This window comes from Callorhinchus milii, unplaced genomic scaffold (assembly GCF_018977255.1).
Source record: "Callorhinchus milii isolate IMCB2004 unplaced genomic scaffold, IMCB_Cmil_1.0 Scaffold2, whole genome shotgun sequence".
Lineage (NCBI taxonomy): Eukaryota > Metazoa > Chordata > Chondrichthyes > Chimaeriformes > Callorhinchidae > Callorhinchus > Callorhinchus milii.
In genome coordinates, this window is record NW_024704743.1 from 84722023 (window position 1) to 84746857 (window position 24835).

General features: G+C 37.1%; 1 protein-coding gene across 1 annotated transcript in view; it reads left to right on the forward strand.

Annotated features, from left to right (window-relative positions):
• Positions 1–440: 440 nt before the first annotated feature.
• atp9b (ATPase phospholipid transporting 9B) overlaps positions 441–24835 on the forward strand; it is a 148938-nt gene continuing 124543 nt past the window's right edge. The window contains exons 1-6 of the mRNA XM_007900576.2: positions 441–466; positions 4513–4686; positions 16293–16443; positions 17668–17781; positions 19401–19509; positions 20734–20792. Of these exons, the coding sequence (XP_007898767.1) occupies positions 4550–4686; positions 16293–16443; positions 17668–17781; positions 19401–19509; positions 20734–20792 (570 nt within the window). The 5' untranslated portion in view covers positions 441–466; positions 4513–4549. The remainder of the gene's footprint in view (positions 467–4512; positions 4687–16292; positions 16444–17667; positions 17782–19400; positions 19510–20733; positions 20793–24835) is intronic.

A 24835-nucleotide genomic window follows, 5' to 3' on the forward strand; every position in this document is an offset into this window, starting at 1 on the left:
ACATGTTCTATGGGTGGAGTAGCATTATACATTTCTGCAAGGAAGTGATGGATACTTTTTTGAAAGAAAAGCCCATCTAATTTCTAAAGAGATTACGAGAGCTGCAATTTCTGAGCTGAGAGCAATTGGCTCTTAGTTTAATGATTGATACACAATGCAGTTCAAATGCTTAGCTAAGTTGTGTGAATGAAGTCCTGAAGGACGTCTTGGCTACCTATATTTTATTTGTTGCGCCACCACCTGGAACTAACCGATGCTAACAAATGTTCTGCCTTTCTTTGATACATTCAAGAGTGTGATTTACAATTGTCATAATTTTGTTTTTTTTCTTTGAAGCATTTCCTGTATGTATCTTTCTCTGACCTCCTGTTTTATTTTGCTTCCTAGGAGAATTTAAATGCTCCTTCACATGAGAATTTTGTATAACATTTTCATTGAAAATGTTTCCATGTGTGTTTCATTCATGGTAAGAGAAAGCAGACATAAGAACCCTCCGGAAATGTTCCATAGAATCTTTTTGGTCATTAGCCATGCACTACCAGCAGTTGGTGTTTCACAGCTTGAAAGAGCTATTCAAATAAGAGGACAGCATGTTCTGTAAATGAGAGAACATACTGTGACTTTTCATGCTAAAATGTCTTGTGGAGCCAAATGGTGTTTGCAAGCAGATTTTAATAAGAAAAGTTAAAGCAAAAATATTTTTTTTAATGAAACATTTAAGGCGTTGTTTACTTTGACCACATTTTCTTGCCAAGCCAATTTTGTACCAGAATCCTTTAATTGTTCTTCAAAAATCTTGTGCCGTGCTGCACAAATTGCCTTAAATATCAAAACTGAATAATAATCTGAAGAGTATGTACTAAATAGTCTGATCATTTGCACTCTTGCATTACCCAACTTAATCTTAAAACTACAGGCATGACTGGGTAACTTTGGACAGTCATTTTTAAGATTTCTTGTTGCACTAAGTAAACTCTGTCAGTTTATTAATATTATGAGAGCAACAATAATTTGGACTTTTGTAGCTTTCTCATGTAGGATTAATATCACAAAGTGATGACTAATAAGATAGCGAGTACTGAGAAGGTAGAAATGATAACCGAAGCAAAGTCAGATCTTTAAGAGGTGTTTGAAGTCTACAAAAGAGGAAACGTGAAACGATTTTGGAAGTTCCACTGGAGGAGTATAGTTGATTGAGAGATTGAACATGTGACAAATGAGAAATAACAAACTATAAACTTTACATTTGATATAGTGCTTTCCATGTTTAGAGGATGTCTCAAAGTGCTTCACAGGATATACTGTAAAGTGTATTCTGCAGGCAAATGCAGGAGCCAATTTATACACAGCAATGTCCCACAACAGACATGAAGTGGACCAATTTTATTTGGGGAATTATTGGCTGGGACATGGGGAGAAACTTCCTTCTCTTTTCGATTAGTGATATGGGATCGTTATTCACCTGAAACATCTCAAAGGATGGCATCTCCAACAATACAGCATACTCCCATAACTACACTGTATTGTCATCCAGGACTGAATTTAATGTCTCGATTTTGGCATTGAACCCACAATCTTTTGATTCTGAGGCGAGAGTGTTACCAACTGAGCCAAACAGACACACTAGACTAGAATTGGAAGAACACAGCTGGAGGAGATTCCATACGTTGCGAAGGGTGAGATGTAAAGCAATTTTAAAGGTCAGAATGTTGATTTTTGAAGTCAATCAGGAAAATAGTCGGAGCTACTGGAGGCTTGCAAGGATGGTTTATTACTGCAATATTCACCCTATTCAATGCGGATCACTTAATTTAAAAGAAACTCATGTTCTTAGATTTCTTTTATTTTAACTTGTTTTCAAAATGTTTCTGATTCAATTTTTTAAATCTTTAAAACAATAAGATTTATAATAATCCTTTTGCATTTAGGATCAGAGATTTAATTGGAAAAAGTGCTCTGAAGATTTCAATCTTATTTCAATCTTTAAATTTTTACTTGTTAATCTGTGAAAGGTTGCTGCATGGTGAGTGATTGGTAGCATTAGACTTCTAATATTTTTGTTGTGTCCATTAACCTTTCGCGTCCAAACCAACATGCTGGTTTATAATGCCAAGTAGGTTAGAGATTGAGTTCCAAGTCTCCAGAATTTGTGAACAAATCACCAGGAAATATTTCTTTACACAGTGAATAATTAACAGCAAAGTTACATTTGTATAGCACCTTTCACGTCAGGAGAACGTCTCAAAGCCTGGACAATCAGGGTTTCGGACCCAAGCTGAGGGGCAGGATCGGAGAGGGTGTAGGGCAGTGGGGGAAGGTGACTGAATTTACAGTCAAAGGGGATGGTCTTGAGACGGATCTTGAAGGAGACAAAGAAGCAGATAAGGCAGAGGAACTGCAGAATGGAGTTCCAGTGCTTGGGGGCGTAGTGGCTGAAGGCCCGCCTGCCATTAGTGGGGTGAGCGAAGCGGAGGTTGCGCCTTGGGACGTCCTCCCAATGTGAAAGGCGCTATACAAATGTAGTGTTGTTGTTGTGAAGCAGGCTGGAGCCCACTGAGCGGAGGGAGTGGACAGGTTGGTAGGGGGTTAGGAGGTCGCAGAGGTAAGGGAGAGCAAGGCCATGGAGGGCTTTGAAAGTAAGGACCAGGATCTTGAACTGTATTCTCTGTGTGATGGGAAGCCAGTGGAGTTGGGCGAGGATGGGAGTGATGGGGTTGCAGAGCCTGGTGCGGGAGAGGACATGGGCTGCGAGTTCTGGATGATCTGCAACCGATGGAGGGAGGACTTGAGGTCGACAAGCAGGGAGTTTGCATAATCGAGCCTGGATGTCATGAATGCTTGTATGAGGGTCTTGGCAGCCTGCGGTGTGACACAGTGGTGGAGCCGAGCGACGTTGCAGAGATAGGGGAAGGCAGAGTGGGTCATGGTAAGGATGTGGGGTACAAAGGATAGTTGAGGGTCAAACAAGACGCCAAGGTTCTGGATCAGTGAGGTGGAGTTGCATCCTTGGGTGGTGATGCTGTCAGTGCCTGAGGTGTGGAGGTGCTGACGGGAGCCAATCAGGAGAGCCTCGGTCTTGTTAATATTCAGCTGTAGAAAGTTAGCTCTTATCCATTCTGTCAGCACAGCAGTGGTCCTGGAGGCAGAGAGATGGAGTTGGGTGTCATCCTCATGCATGCGGAAGTTTGACCCCATGTCTGTGGATGATGTCACCAAGAGGGAGCATATAGATATTGAAGAGGAATGGACAAAGGACAGAGCCCTGAGGAATGGTGATTGAGACGGTGCGGGGGCGAGAGGAGAAGCCGTTTGTGGAGATGAAGTGGAAATGGTGTGAGAGGTATGATCTGAACACAGTCAAGGACAGAACCATGAAGGTTGAGGTGAGAGGAGAGGCAGTGGAGGAGGATAGGGTGGTCAGCGGTATTGAAAGCAGCAGAGATGTCAATGAGGATGAGGAGGCACAGGGACCTCTGGTCGCAGAAGGACAAAATGTTGTTTGTCACTTTAACCAAAGCTCTTTCTGTGCTGTGGGAGGCACGGAAACTCCATTGTAGGGGTTCGTGAAGGGAACTACTGTAATAGATTGCTATGAAGAGTGGTTGAGGCCAGGGTGCTGGACTTCTCTTAAGAAATTGCTTGATACTTTAATGGGAGAATGGTTAAAGTGGTCATTCTAGAGGGATAAAATCCAACAGGCCATAGAATCAAAGTCATGGAAATTTATAATGCGAAAGGAGGCTGCTTGAGTCTGTGCTGATTTCAGAGCAAGGTCTACTTTCAATCAAAGGGTTCCCCTATCCCCATACCCTTTCAAGCCTCTAATTTTAAGCGTCTTACGATGTCCTTCTGATGTGAAAGACGCTATATGAATGTAAATTTCAAATGTCTGTCTGCTTCCCTCTTTAAACCCATAATGGACTCCTAACTCTACCACCAACTTTTGAGTGAAAAATGTCTTCTCAGCTCTCCCTTTAATCTTGTGTCTGGTGTGCATTTATGTTCCCTCATCATTGACTACCCTCATCATTGATTACCCTATCAGTGGAAATAGTTTCTACCTATACACTCTTTGTCAAAATCACTCAATTTTGTACACCTCTATCAGGTTCCTTCTCTGCTCTCAATCTTTTCTTCTCCCTCTCCTTCGCCCACAAAATCACGTTATACTTTTAAAGAAAGACCTTATTCACAGTAGGTAATCCAGCATTACTCAACAATATTGCTCCTCATCTGAACTGCAACGCCTACAAAATACATACAGTTCCACCACTTTACAGTATATCCCATGAAGCTCTTTGAGATGTCTCGGAGATGTGATTGGTGAAGTATCAAGTGCAAGGATTATAACATTTTCTTAAGCAACTGTTTTGCTAGAAATACAATAGTAGCTCAGTTCCTTTCTAACAAATCAATCACTGATATTTCTATGAATGCATAAATAATATCGGCGGTATGTGAAAATGGTTAAGTTTTCCTAATATAATTTTCATATTCTAATTCTGAACACAGATATCGAGTAGAGGATGAATCGTCCAGTTTGGACGAAATGCCACTGATGATGTCGGAAGAAGGTTTTGAAAATGACGAGAGTGACTATCACACATTACCAAGAGCCAGAGTTACTCGAAAAAAGCGAGGACTAGCCTGGTTTTTATTTGGTGGATGGAAATTACTTTGTACCAGGTAAATAACTTATTTTTGTTGCAGTATTCTTAAAAGGGTGGATATGTGAGTTTCCCCATTATTTCTTAACATCTCAGCATCTCGGTAGTTGAATTATTGATGGAGCTGTGAATTCACTTTGGGCAGCAAATTGATGTTTTAGAGGTTGTTGTATGAGTCACAGACCTCTCCCCCACCACAATTGCTCTTTTAGAGAACATTTGATCTTGCCCATTGGCTTGAGAAGGTGTTAAGTGAATGGGAAATGTAACAGACAAGTCATCACCTTTTCTACGAAGAAAAGGGCGGATGTGGGAGAGTAGTCTCCTTAAAATAATTTTGAAATAGTACTGGGCATTGTGAGTAAGGCTCTTTTGACACCTTTCTGTGCATTAAAGAATCAATGTGTTAGAGCACTCGCCTTGCAAGCGAGAGGACCTGGGTTCGATTCCCTGGCAGGGCGAGACGTTGGGCAAATTTACTTACTGCACGTGCAGTAAGTAGAAAACTGGCTGTTAGTCGATTGGTGGATTGCTTTTCCGGAGTTAATAATCCTTTCAGAAAATAAGAATAATTTGGTCAATCTATCCAGTACTATGGGTCACTGAAGTGCTCAATTGTCTGTCACGTTTCGCTGACAAAATATACAGTCAATTCACTTTACAGTATATCCTGTGAAGAGTTTTGAGACGTCTCGAAGACATATCAAATGCAAGGATTATTATTATTTTTGGTAAGACGCTTTTGTTGGTGGTCATTCTTTTGTCTACTGCTTTCATTGGCTGTTAAGTTTTCATTATTTATTTTATTTACAAACATCATCTCCTGGAACCGAGTTCCATTTGTTTAATCCATTGCTGTTTGCATTTAACATGGGGAAAATTATTTAGTATAATTTTGGAACTGGTTAGGCATTTTGATTTCCCTTGCTTAGAGCAATGATCTCATTCAACAAACCATTGGCTATTTATCTCTGATGTGCTTCAGTCATTTCCTGCATTTTTTTTTACTTTTCACAATGTATTTTAAGTATTTCCAGGACTTTGACCCTTATTCCTTTTGTTTTGCTTGGAAAAATGCCATGGTTTGGCCAGACTAAAAAGAAGCAATATTTCTGGAAGAAGGGTGCTCTGTTTTGGATTGTTTTTGCCAAAAGCTAATTAATGTAGGACTTGCACAGAATTCTGAATGTTTTTGTGTTGTATGCAAAAATAAATGCTTCTGTTTGGCATGTCCTGATGTACTTTGCTAGGATAACCCTGTAATTTTGCATCTCCGACCTACATTCATAGACCTTTAATTACAAGCTGCTCACTGTCTACTTAGAGGTATCCTTAAAGAAACCCAGGTGTAAAAAAGGCTGTCTAATTACTGAGGAAGATGCAATATGTTTTCATATTTGAGCTTTTTGTGCAGCAAAGCGCTTTCAAATGCTCAGATGTGTGAAGGGAGGTGCTAAACCCAGTTATGGTAGCCCACGAGCAGCCCGAAAACAAGTTCTCAAATACCTTTTGGATTAATTTTCATTTGTTGTGTATGCAATACTCTTTGTACAAAATTAGTAGGGTTTAAGAAAAACTCCAGTTGACTTCTTGCAATTTTTACAACCAAATCTATATATTTGCCATACAGTTTAAAGTAGTTGCCGAAATATTTTTGTACATTTGGCCTGCAATATTGGGTCATTAATTTAGTTTGCAACTTTTATCTGAAGTAACAGTAATTCAAGCATTGGGAGCTAACCTCCCCACTGGTTTCTCTTGACAGTGTTTTCTACTCTTCCTGAGATGTATTACATTGAAAATTTGCATTGAATGCATTGTAAATATTTATTTAATAACTGATAGTTGGGATGTAAATTGCGCCAATGAATCAGTTGATAGATAAAATGAATTCGTTGACTTGTAAAATGGGGGAGGGGAAACTAGGGGGAGGGGATCTGGGTGACAGTTCGTTGATGCTGTGGAAAATTGCTTGTGGTGTGAACTAGATTCTGCAGCACCAGAGGCATTTCGGAGCAAGAGCTGCTTCTAATCAAAGCGGCTTTGTAATGTAAACGGTCTGCAACCAGGCATAGCCACAGAATATATATCCATTGCTTACTTAAATATCTGAATATTCATTGACTAAATATGACATAGCAAGGGAATGCAATTAGTGTCTTTGGAGATTTAGTAAAAAAGACAGCAAGTTGAATTATTTTGTTAAACAATTGAAGTTTATTGTAAGCAACTTACTTATTTTGGTCTGTCTGTTACAATCCTAAATTTTCTCTTTCTCTTCCTTTCCCCTCTTCTCCTAACCATGTGGCCAGAAATGTTAATTTTGACCGTCTTCCTTCATTCCATTCCCAATGTTGTAAATGATTCTCCTCCAAACCCCAATATGGCTAAATGATTTGTTTTTAGTGCTCATTTAGTATCTGGATTGTCGCATTCCTCAGAAGTGGGGGAAGGGAAGAGGAAAGGCATGATGGCCATGTATCCTTTATGATTAATAAATATGTCCTGAAGGATTGCTGAGAGTTTTTCCACTGCTGATTGTACAGTAAATTGTGTTTTGGGATCTGTCTGTAGAAGTCAATGTAAGCTGAAAACTGTTTTCAGGGTAAATGCTTTACACAGTGTCATTTTGACCCTTTACACTCTGACATTATATATCTCTCAATAGATGGATGGGAGTGTTGTCTTTTTTAAAAGAAAAGGAAGGGTTGTGCTCATCTGGAAATTAAATTAATGATTAATTTGAAGGTTGAAATTGTAGAAGCAGCTGCCTGTTATCTGTTCTTGGACAGGATTTGAACACCTGGATGGTCATCAAGGATAAATATGTCTAGGTCAGAGCATGCTCATTTACTGTACATACTGCCTGAATTTGTGACAATCAAACAGTCTTGCTTGTGGGAGCTTTGGGATTTAAAAGTAGTTTTTTTAAGCTTTGTTCTGCCTACATTCTTCTTTCTGACGTACAAGGTAATTGACCTACTCGTGGGGCTTCTAATACTGTGCTTGATTTGGAAGTTTGGAGATTGTGAGGGTGCAGTAGGTTAACTTGCTACCTAATTTTTACATAACTCATTCTGTGGGAAATGTCTTGCTTATAACACTGTGCCAATAAGCCTGCTTGATTGGGATGTCAACATGTGCAGAAATAGAGTAAAACCCACATTATACTACCACTGTTCTCCGTTTTTAATTTACATTTTTTTTACATAAAGGAATAGGTAGTTATTTTGTGGAGAAAATTTGGACAATAGAAATTTGAACAATAGATAATAGTAACAGAATATTTTTACAATTGATCCAGCCAGTCAGTGCTGGTGTTTATACTCCACACGAGTCTCCTCCCATTCCTTTACTCCCTCTCATACCTTCTACTCCTCTCTCCCTCATGAGAACACCTTGCTTTCTCTTGAATGCATTTACGCTATCTGATTCAACGACTGCTTCAGGTAGTTGAATCAGTTCCACAATTTCTCTACCCTTTGCTGAAGTAGTAGTTTATGATCCCCTTGTTGCTTTAAGTTTCCTTACTCCACATGCCTGTTTACCGAGCAATAAGTAGGGAACCAGGGTGTTAATCGATTTGGAGGGGGATTGTTACTCCTGGAAAATGATTCACCAAAGAAAACGAATGGGGTCACTCAATCCATGACTGCTTGTGGGACATTGCTGTGCACAATTGACTTGCGTTTTGCACACAAAATACAGTCAATTCACTTTACAATATATTCTGTGAAGCGCTTTGGGACTGCTGGAGCACGTGCTAAGGCGCGATATCAAATGCAAGGATTATTGTTGCTATGCTATATATATGTTCTTTGTAGATCCAGTAATTCACCTATAAATTGAGTTCTACACTTTGCAATAAAATTCTGTGAAACACTTTTGAGACATTTCAATGACTTGATAAAGCACTACATCAAACGCAAGGATTATTATTCAGTAATTCCCAATAGTTTTCTTGCAGTGTTGCACTTCATACTGTGTGTGACTGACTTATTTCAGTTGCCCTGAGGAATTCTATGGAATGTCACTTCTCTGTTCTGTAATGATATTTCAGTGGAGTTTGTATATTATGCAGTTTATTTTAGAATCCTGTCCATCGATTAAACTTGTAGCCTAGATTTCAGAGCAAATTCCTAGAGGAGGATTATGTAATGTCAAATGATTATGTATTATCAAACCTCCGGGATCTCATAAGCTAATTCATTCGGTGCATCTAGATGCTATGGGTTGAAGTATTTAAATACTCCTAGCAAATTTAGAAGCAAATCCTGAATGTAACATAATTTGCATTATCCAAGTGGACCTGGAAGTGTTGTGATGGATTATGGTGCGTTTTCAGTGGCATTGATGGACAGAGAATCCACTTGTGTGCAGTAGATTTGGAAGCGTGCTATTCCTGAGCATGGTGTTTATAAGTCACACCTGTACCTTCCTACATTTGACATGTCGGGTTCCATTGCTTTGAATAGGAACCAGGAGTTTGTCAAATGTTTCAGTTTATTTTTCTATGCCAAAAAATATATCCAGCATTCCCAATTGCTGGAAGGTGTTTTACAGCAAACGGCCTTTCAGTAGTAAAAGCAACCTTTTAATAGAAATTATGCATTGATCAAATGTTGGCACACAAAGAAATGCTGCAGGGTGTGCCAATAAAAACATTAATTTTTCAACCCTAATAGTAATCTGTTGTAAAGTTAAAGCTAGCATATTAATCAAATAGTCATGCATGATTATTTGGCACAAATTAGCATTTTTGTTTTTAAGCATTTTACATGATAAAGTAGAGATTGAATTTTATCCTTAAATTTAAAAATATAAAGTTCAGTGACTATGTAAAATTCTGAACTTAGTTTTAATGTTTTGAGCATTAAAACATTGTTTTTAAATATATTTTGCCCACAAAATACAGTCAATCTATATTACAATATATTCTGTGAAGGGCTTTGAGATGGTTCAATGATGTGATAAGGCACTATATCAAATGCAAGGGTTATTATTATAAATAAAATTCCTACTATACTCGTGCTCCAAGAAATAGGATGGTTGTTACTTTAATACTGTTAACAAAATATATATAATGTATAATATGTATAAAATAAGCCCATTGCGGGTGTAAGGTGGGAAGTATACATATATGAAAGAGATGAGGCATGAAGGGTAAGTGAGAAGGCAGGGCAATGGGATTGAATGAATATCTTGCTCTGAGAGCTGGTGCAGGTTTGATATATTTTTGATATAATTTTTTAATATATATAGTGTAGAGCATGCTATTTGGTAGATTAAATACTAATTATATAATTTGATACAAATTTTATTCCATGTATTTTATACATAATGTATATATAAGGTTTGATGGTCTGAATGCTGTGCTTCTATGCTGTGAATTTCTGATTTTGTATTGATTGTCTAAAGTCAAGGCAATACTTGCTTAAAATTAAAAAAAAAACTTAACTTGCCTTCATCCATCCCTGCACTCTTACTATTGTTTGAATATTTTTATTTTATAAACTTGTAGAATCTCTACATATTAGCAGTCTTTTTTGTTTTGGGAAACCTTGAGTATGGGGTCATGGGATGGATTTCTTGGTATGAAATTCATTTATAATACCAAACAGTATGATATAGTAAAGCAAGCTTTACTGGTATTTATGGCATTTGGTGAAAAATCTTACAATTGCCACATATTGTAACAACAGAAATACCAGATATTTGGGATAGCAAACGCATACACTTGGAATTTAGGTATTGGGTCTGGTAGAGCTCGCTATTTGACAATTAAATACTAACCTTGATTTTATTTATTTGTTTTTCATAGTTATAAAATATAGGTATAATACTTTAAAACATAGTATAGTACCAGTGCCTTGGGACGTTCTCCCGACGTGAAAGGTGCTTTACAAATGTAATTTTGTTGTTGTTGTTTTGGATTATTGCTCGGACAAAGTGTCCTATTTAGACCCCTGATTTACACTGCTGTAATATCAAGTGTGCTCTTCAAAAACTGCTGAATTAGCAGTTTTATGTTTTGTGCAATGGGATTTTTTGGATTGGGGATAAGGCTAAAACTGATGAGAGTAACTTTTAGTTGCAGCTGTATAAATGCATACAGTAAGAGGAAGCCTTTATCTCATCTTGAGTATGAATAGGTTTTCATTGGTAAGTGTGAAGTATATGCTTAAGCTAACTCTGTCACCTATGTTCCTGAAACAGAAACTATTATATAGATATTACTTCCATGTTTGTAAGTATTAGCATTTTATCATGTTGAAATTCCCAATTTAATGTCATTTTTGTCATTGAAGCATAACTTTAAAATAAGTCATTTTTTTTCTTTTATGTATTCTGAAATAATGCTTCATTTTATCCAGCAACATTATCAACAATTCATTTGTTCTTCGATTATACAGTATTATGCACAGTTGGTGTTTTTTCACTAACTCAGCTGGAATTCCATTAAAGCTTGTGAAATTAGCAATACATAGTGTATATAGATCTGTTCTCCAGGGGCTTCAAGATGGATTGATTTCTCTGTCATGAGGTTTTCATCTACCTAGCTATCAAAAACATTTTGGCCATATGGAAATGGTATCATTGAATGTCATTTCCATATGAACTGAAGAAGGACATCTAATGTGTGGATTAATTTGGTCAGTGAGGTGCTTCAACCAATTATTGGTACCTTTGTTATGTTGAAGCCTGGGAAAACTTTGAAACTGTTTATCATACATTGTGGGATAAATGCTGTTTAGCCTCATTGTAACATTGCTATTAACTCTTCCAACTGTCTCAGTTGTCATTTTCTAGCAATTCATGATGCAGCTCTAGGCTTTAGCTATTTGTTCAGTTGTCCTTGAGTGTTATTTTAAGTAAAACATTGGTGGAACATATTTTCCATAATGAAATTAGACTATCTTGTGATTGTGAGATTATGGGACTAGTAGTCCAGTAGCAGAGGATTGAGATTTTAAATTGCATTTTTAGGGAAGCAAATAGGATTATTGCACAGACTCAAATGTAGCATTCTGTGAACGACAAAAATCAGGCTATTAAATCCAGTAATTGAATTTCTGGTTTGCTGGGCCAATAGCTTCATACTGTACTCAAAATGTCGTTTCAAATTGCAATTAGTGAAAACTTGCATAAATATATGTTAATTCTATGGCAAAATGTATTGAAAATTTTGTTTCTTCCAACTTTTCTGAATAAACGCACAAAAAAGGTTAGTCATTTCAGTGTGTTTGAGTGAGTATTTTAGCATACGACCCAGGAATATTCCCAATTGTCCTGAGTTGGCTGATCTCATCTGGGTGGCATGAGGCGGGGCAATTGATGTCAAAGCTATAGATTTGGGAAGAGAGAAAAAAATGATTTAACAAAGATTTTTCCATCCTGATTTTTAAAAAATTCAATCTCTGGAATCTAAGTGCGTAAATGTATGCATTGGGTGAGAACAGGACATACTCCACATATATCTTTTATCCCAGTCATTTTTTCTTCCTGAGAATTCAAACGACAGTAACAATTTATAATCCAAATGGTTATAAACTATTTATAGTTGTAGGCTTTTAATAGTTATACAATAATTATAAACAAAAATGTTTTTTGTTTCGGGAAACCTTGAGTATGCGCTCATGGGATTAGGGTGATATAAATTGTGTAGTTAGAAGCGAAACTTTGTGTAGGCTGATTGTGATAGATGTTCCTCTTTTTCTGAAATTGTCTGATTTCTGATGTGGTGGTTTTGATCCAACAGTTTCACTAAAAACTGACAAAATCTGCCCAACTAAGGCATGTAGATTTTTGTAGTGTAGGGTGAACTGGTGAAACTTGCAATATTTTAGTTGATACTCCAAGACCTCACCAACTTGTTTTTTTTATTACATTATGTTTCCTGTTGCATAGACAATAAATACACTATCTTGCTCAACAGATTGTATCTCTTGGTTTTCTGTATACAGTGCTTGATATGTTATCTAGTTATCTATTGTAATTAAAATGAGGATTCTTTCAAAAGTGTAATTTGCATGCTTGGTGCTTAAGTGCATTACTTTGCTAATAGTTTTTTAAAAAATAAGTCTCCGATCATGAACATGGTGTATAATTTCCCTGTCTATATTTTGCTGTATCCACAGTCGTAGTGTATCAAAGAGCATTACAGAAGGGGTTGCAATACCATAAAGAAAACTATTTGTGATCCTGCTTTGTTGAGCAATTGTAAGCTTAATCTACAGAAATAGTAGGCGATCTGTAGATCTAATGAGTTTATACTCTTAAATAAAAGATAATAAAGAAATTATATTGGATGTAAATAGGACTCAGGCACAACACAGCATATATTATCTCCCGCCTTATTTGCACAATAGAACTATTTGTGATATTTAACCACTGAATCTCTTTTACAGTTTCAAAATAATACATGTTTTTTTATCATATCTACAATGTGGAGTCCTGTAGCTCAGTGGTTAGAACACTTGCCTTGCAAGCGAGACACCTGGGTTCAATTCCTGGCAGAGCGAAACCTTAGGCAAGTTTCCTTACTCCACACGCCTAATCATAATCCCTCCAAAAACAAAACAAAAAAAACACTAATAAATTGGTCATTTTCAATCCACGACTGTTGTGGGACACTGCTGTGCGCAATTGGCTGCCGCATTTTGCCCACAAATATACAGTCAATTCATTTTACAGTCTATTCTGTGAAGCGCTTTGAGATGTTGAAGATGTGAAAAGCACTATATCAAATGCAAGGATTATTATTATATATTAAATTGAAATGTATGGTATCACAAAACCTTCACCTAAATAATAAAAGCCTCTTTGCACAAGAATGCTGCGACTCTTCTCAAAAGCAGCAAACTGCAATTTTTCTCCTCGGGTCAAAAAATAAAGTCATTTTATTTGTACAGTCTTTTAAAAAAAGAATTTTGCTGCTCAGGGAGGATCAATATCCTTTCACTTTACCTGACAAAAAATACGATGGTTTCCTTCCAGACTGTTGAATATTTTTCTTAATAAGTGCTTCAGGCAGTGCCAGAGACTGCACTAGTGAAAATGAACCAACTGCCTGAATGCTGGATAAAAATAATAATCCTTGCATTTGATAGCACGCCTTATCATGTCTTTGAGAATTTACTATATTGTGCGCGAAACGCAGCAGCCAATTGCCCACGTTAGTGTCCCAAAAACAGTAGTGGATTGAGTGACCAAATTATTATTATTTTTTGAAGTACCAATATCAGTCACTTCATGGTGAATAAAGCTTTTAATAATCAGATCATTATAAAATTATAGTCGCTTTCTGCAGTGACTGCTGATTTGAATTGTGTCGATTTAGTCGGATCTATAAACTTGGCATATGATAAGAGGGACAAGACAATACAGTAGTGATAAAATCTAGGTGTCTGATTTTTATGTGTGAAATGGCAGTATTTAGGACTTGGAAATAAAAAATAATATTGGATGCTAAATAAATGATCTATTGAGACTTCAGAAAATGGCAATAGACTAAATGGAATATCCTCTTACACTATCACTATTTATTACTATTTATGTGGAGTCCTGTAGCTCAGTGGTTAGAGCACTCGCTTTGCAAGCGAGAGACCTGAGTTCAATTCCAGGCAGAGGGCGAAACCTTGGGCAAGTTTCCTTACTCCACACGCCTAATAATAATCCCTCCAAAAACAATAATAAATTGGTCATTTTCAATCTACAACTGTTTGTGGGACATTGCTGTGAGCAATTGGCTGCCGCGTTCGCCCACAAATATACAGTCAATTCACTTTACAGTGTGTTCTGTGAAGCGCTTTGGGACGTCCTCCCGACGTGAAAAGCGCTATATCAAATGCAAGGATTATTATTACTAAATTCAAGGAGCCATTTTTCAAAAAGGATATGGGATGTTAAAAAAAATGCCATAAAGTAAATAAAATCCTCTTGAAAGCAAAAAATATCTTTAATTGTTCAATATCTTCAAAGAGGAATAGGATCATCCAACTTAAAGAGAATCCAGCTGGGACAAATTCCCTTTAAGAAATGATTGCCTTGGCTGTCAGGTAGTATTCTGGTCAGGGAGCGATTGGTATCTGGATATCCAGCATTCAGCCTGTTGCTTCATTTCCACTCGTGCAGTTTCTGGCACTGCCTGAAACAGTTTCTTTGAGACTGAACAGCCGTTGATTGATGTGGGCCCCAATATCTAGACTATAGCGCTGGTCATAGAACTCTTAGCGTTCAAATTTAAACTGACATATTCAGTCTTTTAAAAACATCTCTTAAGAATTTTCTGAAAGTTTCTTTTTAGTGCAAAAGTGCGGTGTCCTCATATTGTCAGCTTTTGTGACAATCTGACCTCTCCCACTCATGGTCTTATTCCAAGCAGTGCCCTCCTAAAGGCTCCGAACATTTTTGAGTGCAGTGACTGATACTGAAGGAGCTTGGATACCACTCCCAATTTATGGTTGATTCAAGAAGAAAACATGATTTTTAAAGAGCATTTCATGCACTGAGACACCATATTACGTTTACCCCAGTGTTGACCCTAATAGCATTGTGATAGGATGCTTTACATTTAGAAAGTGTATTGGAAAGGTTTTCTCTTCCACTCTTCTAATCCCCAAATTGTCGTTCTTCTTAAAGTTAATCAAATCATCAAAAGGTTCACTATCTTCCCCATCTCCCAGCAAATTGATTTTGAAGTCCCCCACCTACAAATCCATCCAGTCTCTGGATCCCCTTTATCTCTACAATCTTCACTCGCCCCCTTCACTCAGCTAACTAGGGTTTCTGCGCATCCCATGCCCTTTCAATGCCACCATTAGTGGCTGAGCCTTCAGTTCCTATGCCCTTAAGCTCTGGAATTTCCTTCCCGTTCCACTCTCAGACCCCCTCTCTTTCCATCTTTAAGTTCTGCCTTTTTGAACCTCCTTCTTCGGTATCCAACTGTGTCCCCGTGAAGAACTCAAAGACATTGCTCTATGTGAAAGGCACCATATAAATGCAAGTTGTTGTCATTTAAGAGCCTTTGAATTCCTGTGAACTCTTTTTCAGTTGATATGGTTGACTTGCTGCCTCTCGTCTCAGCATAAAGGAGTTGAAGCTGCACATATTGTAATAGGCCCGTTATACCTCACTATGTAAATTCGCACTGAAGCCTCATCCTTTTCTGCTTAAGTTTTTTTTACTTAGTTGTACTTGTTCCAGGAAATGGTTCTGAACTTTATCGTTCTTTTTACGTTGAAAGGAGCACTAATTAATTGAAATGCACAAGCACACTAACCATGTATGTGTACCAAAAAAACTCTTGACTTAAAACGCGATTGAGAAGGATTGAGTAGCCAATATGAAAAACATTTGAGCAAAAGGAGCTGGGAAACAGAAAAAAAAGTTTAAGTTGGTAATTTGGGGCTTGTGTTTTCAAGTAGTGCTAAAGGTGAGCTCCCTCCCAATAACATTCGAAGAAAGCTTATCGTGGTGAACTCATGTTTCTGGAACATCAAAGAATACTTTTGCAATTTAGATAAAAGCCATTAATTTGAGGTGGTACAATTGCCTTTAACCCAATTTTTAAAAAATGATTCTGGAAGTTGATGAATATTTAGAATTGTGTCCCTTTCCTTGTAGTTGCTGTGACTGGCTTGCAAACATCTGTCGGAGAAAGAAGGAACATAAGGCTCGCACGGTATGGCTGGGATGTCCAGAGAAGTGTGAGGAAAAATATCCAAGGAATGCCATCAAAAACCAGAAGTATAACTTCTTTACGTTTGTACCTGGGGTGAGTGAATGAACCTTGCGTGCATTTGGAAATTTTCAGCAAATCTAAAACCTACAAACTAAGAGACAATGCCAGTCCTTCTCTATTACTCCTTACAGTGCTGGTCCTTATCTCTATTTCTGTACCCCACAAAGTCAATCTCGAGGCAGCAAATAATTTGTTCAGCAGCTTTAACAAATTTGCAGTCGTGTCTATGTTATGACGTTGCCTGTTGCTAACATTATTTCCCACTTCCAGAACTGGTTGTATTTTTCTGTAAAATAACAAAATCCTGCAACTTTAATTGCACTTGCTGGGCCTTTTCAGTTTTCCTATTAGAGCTGGATGAACATTTATCAGTTTTTTTAAAAAAAAATCCTTCCAATCCCTGTAGCTCCCACAAACACCAAAAATAGATTTTCTGAATGTAAAGATGTACCATTTATCTGCTCCTCACAAGGTTGTCTGACTAGAAAATGTGCACTTATAGATATAAAACATCAGTGAAGCATCAATAGGTCAGTTGGTAGCACTCTTGAAGTTTCAAGCCCCATGTCGAGACTTTGAGCTCAAAATTAGACATTAAACTTTGCTGTTTGCTTTTTAAGGTGGATGTTAAAGAATCCATGGCATTATTCAAAAAAGGAAGGGAGTTTGACCCAGTGTCCTGACCAACAACTTCTCTCAGATAAACTTGAGTATTCACCTCATGGCTGTTTTAGGACTTTGCTATGGTGCAAACCCGAGTGCCTTGTTTGACTCCAAATAGACGCTTTACGTTTTCTGCTGTGAAATGTATAATCATTTTGCTCTTGCCGCAGTTTTTTTTTCTCTCCCCACATTGCAGTCCTGGCTCCCACAGTACAAGTCCTTTGCTACTGCAAATTCCCGCTACCACTTTGTTAAACTGAGTGTCCCGGCATGAAATCACAGTGACTTTATTGTGAGATATCACTGCTTTGTGGTTGAATGAATATGTGGTTATAGGCATGCAGATATTGTGAGCTATTGTGTATCGTTATATTCTCTCTCGTGGGAGTGCTTGGAATAATTTTCTCCAGACTTTATTTCCTCTTTCCAAGTCTGGGTTATGCTTCTTTCTCTAAACCTCCCTGCCTTCCCGACCACTTTCCTTCAAATGCAGTTGTAGGTGACTGTGGTTTTACTTTGTATTTAACAGCTTTTAAGATGGTGCAAGAAAAAACCTTATGAATCAATCTTAATTATAATCATTTTATCATGCAGGTGTTGTATCAACAGTTCAAGTTTTTCTTGAATCTTTATTTTTTGGTGGTGTCATGTTCACAATTTGTACCAGAACTGAAGATAGGCTATCTGTATACATACTGGGCTCCTCTGGTGAGTAATGTGTTAAATGTTAAGTTTGGAATGCTTTATGCATTTTTTAATATTCTCAAAGTAGTTATTTTAAAACAATATTTTCCTGATTTTATTTGGTTGTTAAGCACTCTTCAGGAGAAACCTCAGTACAGGAACTCCAATAAATGTTCTCAATAATCATTAACCACTGATCTTTAACCTTATCTCTCCTTAATTTAAGCAAATTCATATGCTGCCTCTATTGCTCACCTGGATAATTTTTGACAGCTTTCAACTTTCTGTTACGTGAATCAGAATCTGTCAAATCTAAAAGTAACTTAAGGACATGGAATAGATTCTGAATCACTTAAAAGTCTTTTATGGGTCGAGGAGAGTGTGGATTTTGCCCCTCTTTGGCTGATCAAGCCCAGAAAACAAAATTAAACTTAAAAACAAGTAACCACAATGACTGGAGATTACAATTTTATAAAGGGAGGGGGGGAGATCAGTACTTCAAATTAAAGACAGGCGAGCGATCTGGAAGAATGTGATTCTGTTTGCTGGAGAGAGTGGTCCACCTACTGGTAGTCACTGAATGTTTCTTAACCAACAAAAGGAACACCCAAGATTTTTTGGGGGTAAATTCTGTGCCTGATTTTTTAATTGAGAAATGCTAAAAATTCTTACTGCAGCTTCTTGTATTTGATAGTCATACAACATTGGTAAAACATCAGAAGGATGCAATGCGATTATATGAGTAGGTGATGTTTGTTCCCTGACCTGAACTCAATTTGAATTGACCAATTTTATTTTAGAGGATTTTGAATTTTTAACTCAATGCAATACTGAATGCTAGCCAATCGAACCAAGAGCCATCATTGAACCTTAAAGTTGTATCCTGCTTAATCCTGTTTGATGCATACAGCATTTGTATATAGTGTTGGTTGATGTAGTCTTCTGCTTTTTTACATTTTGCCAAAAATTGCTTTGTCTATTTGAAATTATAAATTTGAAATGGGTTCCTTTTACAGACACTTTAGAACATTTAAAAGAGCTAATTTGGGTTGTTGCTCAATATTTGACTTTAGATGAGGAGTGGACTGTTGTGAATTTTCTAGATTGTGTAAACTGCAATCCAGCAAACACCATTAATGAGAAGCCAACATTCAAGTTTTCAGAGTCCACATAATAATAATAATAATCCTTGAATTTGATATAGCGCTTTTCACGTCGGGAGGATAATAGATGAAATCAGTGACCATTTGGCCTGGGATATATGAACAAAATGACTTCAAAGACTTTTGGTAATACTGTAGTAACATTATGTTACAATCAGTGTGTCTTGAAATAGAGTAAAAATATCAAATGGGAACACCATAAACCTTGGTCAAAATGCCTTGTTATTGCTATTTGCGCTTATTGTGTTAGTCAATTAGTGAATTGTGACTTCTAGTATATGGGAGAAATAGGGGTGCCCTGATTGTTTAATTAACAGTCAATGAAAAGTTAATTCTTCTTTGTTGGTTAATGACCTAAATAAAGGTATCTGTAAATCTCCCCCCCACCACCCCCCAAAAAAAATGGTTTACCGATTTGCATAATAGATGCTAATAATGTTGCTTTTCATTATTCCTAATGCCGTAACTGTTATTCTCCAGGGTTTTGTTATGGCAGTGACAATAGTCCGAGAAGCATTGGATGAGTTTCGTCGTTATCAGCGAGATGAAGAGATGAACTCTCAGCTCTACAGCAAACTTACCATACGAGGTGAGAGTATTTTTCTCACAACCCCATACAGTAATAATTTGTAGGTAGGTTAGTCAGTAGTTTTTATAAATACTAATCATTAGAATTTTTGAAAATTAACAATTCTGATGTTTTGAATACTGAATTATTTACTTACATAAAATTTGAAATTGATGCCTCCGAAGTTCCACTGATGCAATCAGGTTTGACAATCTTTGATGCAAGATTCAATATACCGCCGGTGGTGTGATATATATTAGTGTGTGTCTGTATGTGTATATGTATGTGTGTGTATATATTTTTACCATGCTTCAAAATGCTATCCTGTGTGAAGGACATTATTTAAATACAAATTGTTCTATATTTTGCAATAGTAATTTGCACTTATATAGCGCTATTCACGCAGAGTAGCGTCCCAGGGCGCTTCAATGAATTTATTCTTGCCTAGTCATTCTCAGTTTAAAATTCTCCATTGCAAGCTCATGCGTACGTTGCAGAGTGCTGGTGTGAAATCTGCAACCAGCAATGAAAAGCAATAGTTTCACTGGGACTGACTTCCTGACTTCCATAAGTAGGTATTAAATGGCTCTATCTGAGATGACCTAAGGAGCAAGAATTTTATCCATGCAGTTTCCCATTAGTTTCCTGTGGCCTTGTGCCCAGTATTACATTGGAATTAGGCCTGTAGGATTAGAAACAAGATTTTATAAATTGAAAAATGAACCTTGGGAAAATATTTTATGAAAATTGCTCCAAAAGCTTTAATAATATAAAGTTTTATTCACATCCTACTTTTATTGCAGAATTTCCAAGTATGACGTCCATCAGTAAAATGTGCCTTAAGTAGTAATGACTGTAACCCTTCAGTTACTGAGCTGGAACTATTGTTATCATTGCTTTGTCTTTTCATAAAGATGTGCTCGACGAGCTAGGTCTGACTTGTTTGCTTTTTCTTATCTCATTGCAAGTAGCACGTCGACTGCTATTTGTGACCAAAGGAGTTTAAATAAATTGCTTTGTGCAATTAAGAGTATCTTTAAAACATCCAATATAATTTATTATAAACTTAATGGGTTAATGACTGATAACAATATTGGGGTAAAATGCAAAATTTACCAAACTGATTTGTATTAATTGCATCTTTCACATTTTGAGATTCCAAATTGGGCAGTTTGTGTCCTATCNAAAAAAAATCTGGCCACCAGTTGAACTGATGTGCACTAATTAATTTGTTTTTTGTTTTAGGCAAAGTACAGGTGAAGAGCTCTGACATCCAAGTGGGAGATCTTATTATAGTTGAGAAGGTTTGTACCTGTTGTATTTCTTCATGTTCTTAAATCCTCTAAATGAGAAGCGTAGTAGAGAACCTGATATTTCTTAATTGGGACATGGGAACCAAAAATAAGCAAAATAAAATTGGCAAATTTTAAAACTTTTTCCATCAGTTGTACTGTAACTGTAATCTCTTCGACTTTTTCCTAGTGCATCTCTCGCACTCTCCCTCAACCAATTTGCGCACAGCAGTGTCCCACAAATAGGCATGAAGTGAATGACCAGATATAGATTTCTAATAAGTACTAGAAATAAGAATTTGCTAAATTGTCCACATTGATCATACAACTCAAAAGAGAAATGAATTGATTCATTTGTATTAACACTTTGGCAGCATAATACAAGTGAACATCAAAGTGAACAAATTAAAGAATGTTGAATCGATAAAAAGAGGATAAGTGCCAAAAAGTATTATCAAACAGCAAAATGTATCATGTGAAAAATAAATATAACAAATAGAGGAATATTTAAGTAAAATTAAAGTTAAAATAAATATGCAAAAATAGAAAAGTAATGCATACCAATAATCCTGCAAAACAAAGCCATCAGTCGCTGGGAACACTCAGCAGGTCAGGCAGCATCTATGGAGAAAGGAAAGTGAGTCAACGTTTCGGGTCCACGACCCTTTGTCAGAACATGGTCAGAACTGACCTGCTGAGTGTTTCCACGACTTCTGTTTATGTTTTCAGATTTCCAGCATTTGCAGTATTTTGTGTTTTACTAATATTCCTTGCATTTGATGTTATTTTATCACATCGTTGAGACATTTCAAAGCACTTCATAGAATATATTGTAAAGTGGATTGACAATATTTTTTGTAAAAAATGATTTTTTTGGGGGGTGGATGGATCATTGTGCTACAAATAGGTGGCCAAAGCATTTAGTGTTAGCTCCCAGGTCACAATATTTTGCAATGGAAAGGTACCAAGGATAGTCCTGTTGCTGTCTTGTGGAGTGGGTGGAACATTTGGAAGTTATGGTCACTAGATCTACACCTGCACTTTTTGGAGGTCAGTTCAAACTGGATTTGGTGGAGGCCTAGGAACGTTGACAGAAGTTGGTGTTTGACCCAAGGGAAAGGGAAGAAAATTGAAGGAATATTCATTACAAAATCTGATTCTTAATAGGTGAAAAGCACTACATCAAATGCAAGGATTATTATTTATCTCCTAACTTGATATTGAGTAGCCATGAATATGAAGAGGAAACTGGCCATCACTGTCAAAATATTCTTATTGGTGGTTTGCACTGTGCTATTGGTATGTGCAAAACATGGCCATTTTGTAATTGATGACTTTTCAATTTTTTTATTATTATTTTCAGATAATGCTAAACACCCAAGCAGTGATTTTTTGTACAGAAAAAAAATCAAAGCTCACAAAAATGTGAAGCTTTTACATAAAAGTCCATTTCTTTTTTAAAAAGTTTAGTGTGCTTTAAACTATAATTCAGAAATCCAACAATGTGCATTTATATATATGGAGTCCTGTAGCTCAGTGGTAGAGCACTTGCCTTGCAAGCGAGACACCTGGGTTCAATTCCAGACAGGGCGAAACCTTGGGCAAGTTTCCTTACTCCACACGCCTAATAATAATCCCTCCAAAACAAAACAATAATAAATTGATCATTTTTAATCCACGACTGTTTGTGGGACACTACTGTGCTCAATTGGCTGCCGCGTTTCACCCACAAATATATGGTCAATTCACTTTACAATCTATTCTGTGAAGCGCTTTGAGACGTCGAAAAGACGTGAAAAGCGCTATATCAAATGCAAGGATTATTTATTTATATAGCACCCTTCACGTAGGATAATTTCTCAAAGCTTTGATACAGTATTTAATCCTTTTCTAATGAGAATAGTTTCTGTATAAATAATAATAATCCTTGCATTTGATATAGCGCTTTTCATGTCTTCTAGATGTCTCAAAGAGCTTATTGCATCGAAACACTCAGAAAGACCGTGAATAATAATGGAATTATTTTCCCGAAGTGTAAACCACCTGCACAGTCTCTATTTTATCTGCTGTATTCTGACAGCTCAGATGCATTGTTTTTGCTCCGGTTTCAACCACTTGTTGGTGCACCATTGCAGGGTTGTTGGCACGAGAACTGTAACCTGAGAACTGTTTGTTTGAATTTTTGCCAAATTAGTGGAAGGCAGAACAATCACAGAGAGCACGATTGCTTGTGTGGAACAGGTGACTGTTTTTCCAACTATACCTATTGTTGGAAACTATAGGCTGGATTGATTGATTCAGATTTTGAGAATTTGAATTGTAATGCATTGTGTAGTCCTGTAGCTCAGTGGTTAGAGCGCTTGCCTCACAAGCAGAGGACCTGGGTTCCATTCCCGGCTGGGCGAAATGTTGGGCAAGTTTCCTTACTCCACACATCTTTGTTTGCCTAGCAGTGAGTAGAAATCCGGTTGTTAGTCATTGGCGTATCATCGGGGTAATAATTCCTTCCAAAAAATTAATAATAATAATTTGGTCACTCAATCCATGACTGTTTGTGGGACACTGCTGTGTGCAATTGGCTGCTGCGTTTCGCCCACAAAATATACAGTCAATTCACTTTACAGGATATTCTGTGAAGTGCTTTGAGACGTCTCGAAGACATGATAAGGCTATATCAAATGCAAGGATTATTATTACACAGGTTTTCTTTGGAGGAGAGGTACTTTGGTACAATAGCCTCAGGGCTGAGGAACTCATGGGTTGGCATGATGACCATGGGTCTCCCATCATCTTGAGGTACTTTTCCCTGTTCAAAGCACATTTTCACCTCCAATATCTGATGTGCTAAATGATTTAATATTTGTCTAGTATCAAGCCAGACACTGAAAATGATCATTAATATTTTCCCTTACCACCTTCAGGACCCAACTCAAGACCCTCCTCTTTGACTGTGCTTTCGAGCTCCCTGCCCCGCCCACCCTCCAACCTCCCCCACCCCGACCCCCAGCTCGGGTCTGTTACTCTGTCTGTCCAGCGCCTTGGGACGTCCTCCCGACGTGAAAGGCGCTATACAAATGTAATTTTGTTGTTGTAGATGTCTGAATCTTTAAAAATAGCACAGGTATTCAGAGATTTAATCTACACCTCATTATAATGTTTTTTGGGGCCTGAACTGAGTCACAGAGAATTGTCCTGTCTGCTAACTGCATGCAAGATCTGGTCTGAAGTGTTTTTAAGATTTTTTTGAAGCAGAGGAGTGTTCTTGTTTTTCACAAGACCTTGATTCCAAATATCATTGACAAGTATTCAGTCAAGTATTCCAGAATATTAATTTGCCACCAGGATAGTTGGATGAGAAATCACAAAAGTAATTACTGCGGTTATGCTATGCGCTCTTCTTGGCAAATATAATTGGCCTATCCCATCTGGTTTGTCCACCATGTAGAATTTATGTTTAATTTACATCCAGCATATCTGATCACCTGAAAGCACTTAAAGTAAATTAGTATGAGAATTCTGAATGTTTCTGCAAAAACCACATCACCAACAATATCTATTTCAATTAGCAAAATGCCAGATTCTCCAAATGTACTTATTTAAGATCTTTCCTTCAAATCTTTAATGAAAGCACAGAAGACTAAACTTCAACATTGCATCTTTGATATGCAAAGCATAAGTTATATAATTACATTAAACCGTAAATTGCATTGTGCATTAATAAATCACTGAACAAAATGATTTAAAAATGTTAATATTTTAAAATTATAGAAATAAGATGACGATATTAGGTCTATCAAACTTAATGGAGCTAACTACTCATACCAATTTCCTGCCCTTTTCCCATACCCTTAACTTATTCTTGCTCTTCAGGGCCACATAGAAATTTCCTAAAGAATGCTATCCTAAATGCAGTATGTATTTGTTTTTGAGTATCAGATTTAATATTCTTGTGTCTTAAGTTGTGCAATGTTCATAACTTGTAGAGAAAGCCTTTGGGGCACATATAGCTTTTCGCATGAGGTACTCCGTTAGTGAATGCACTCTTTTAGTCTTTC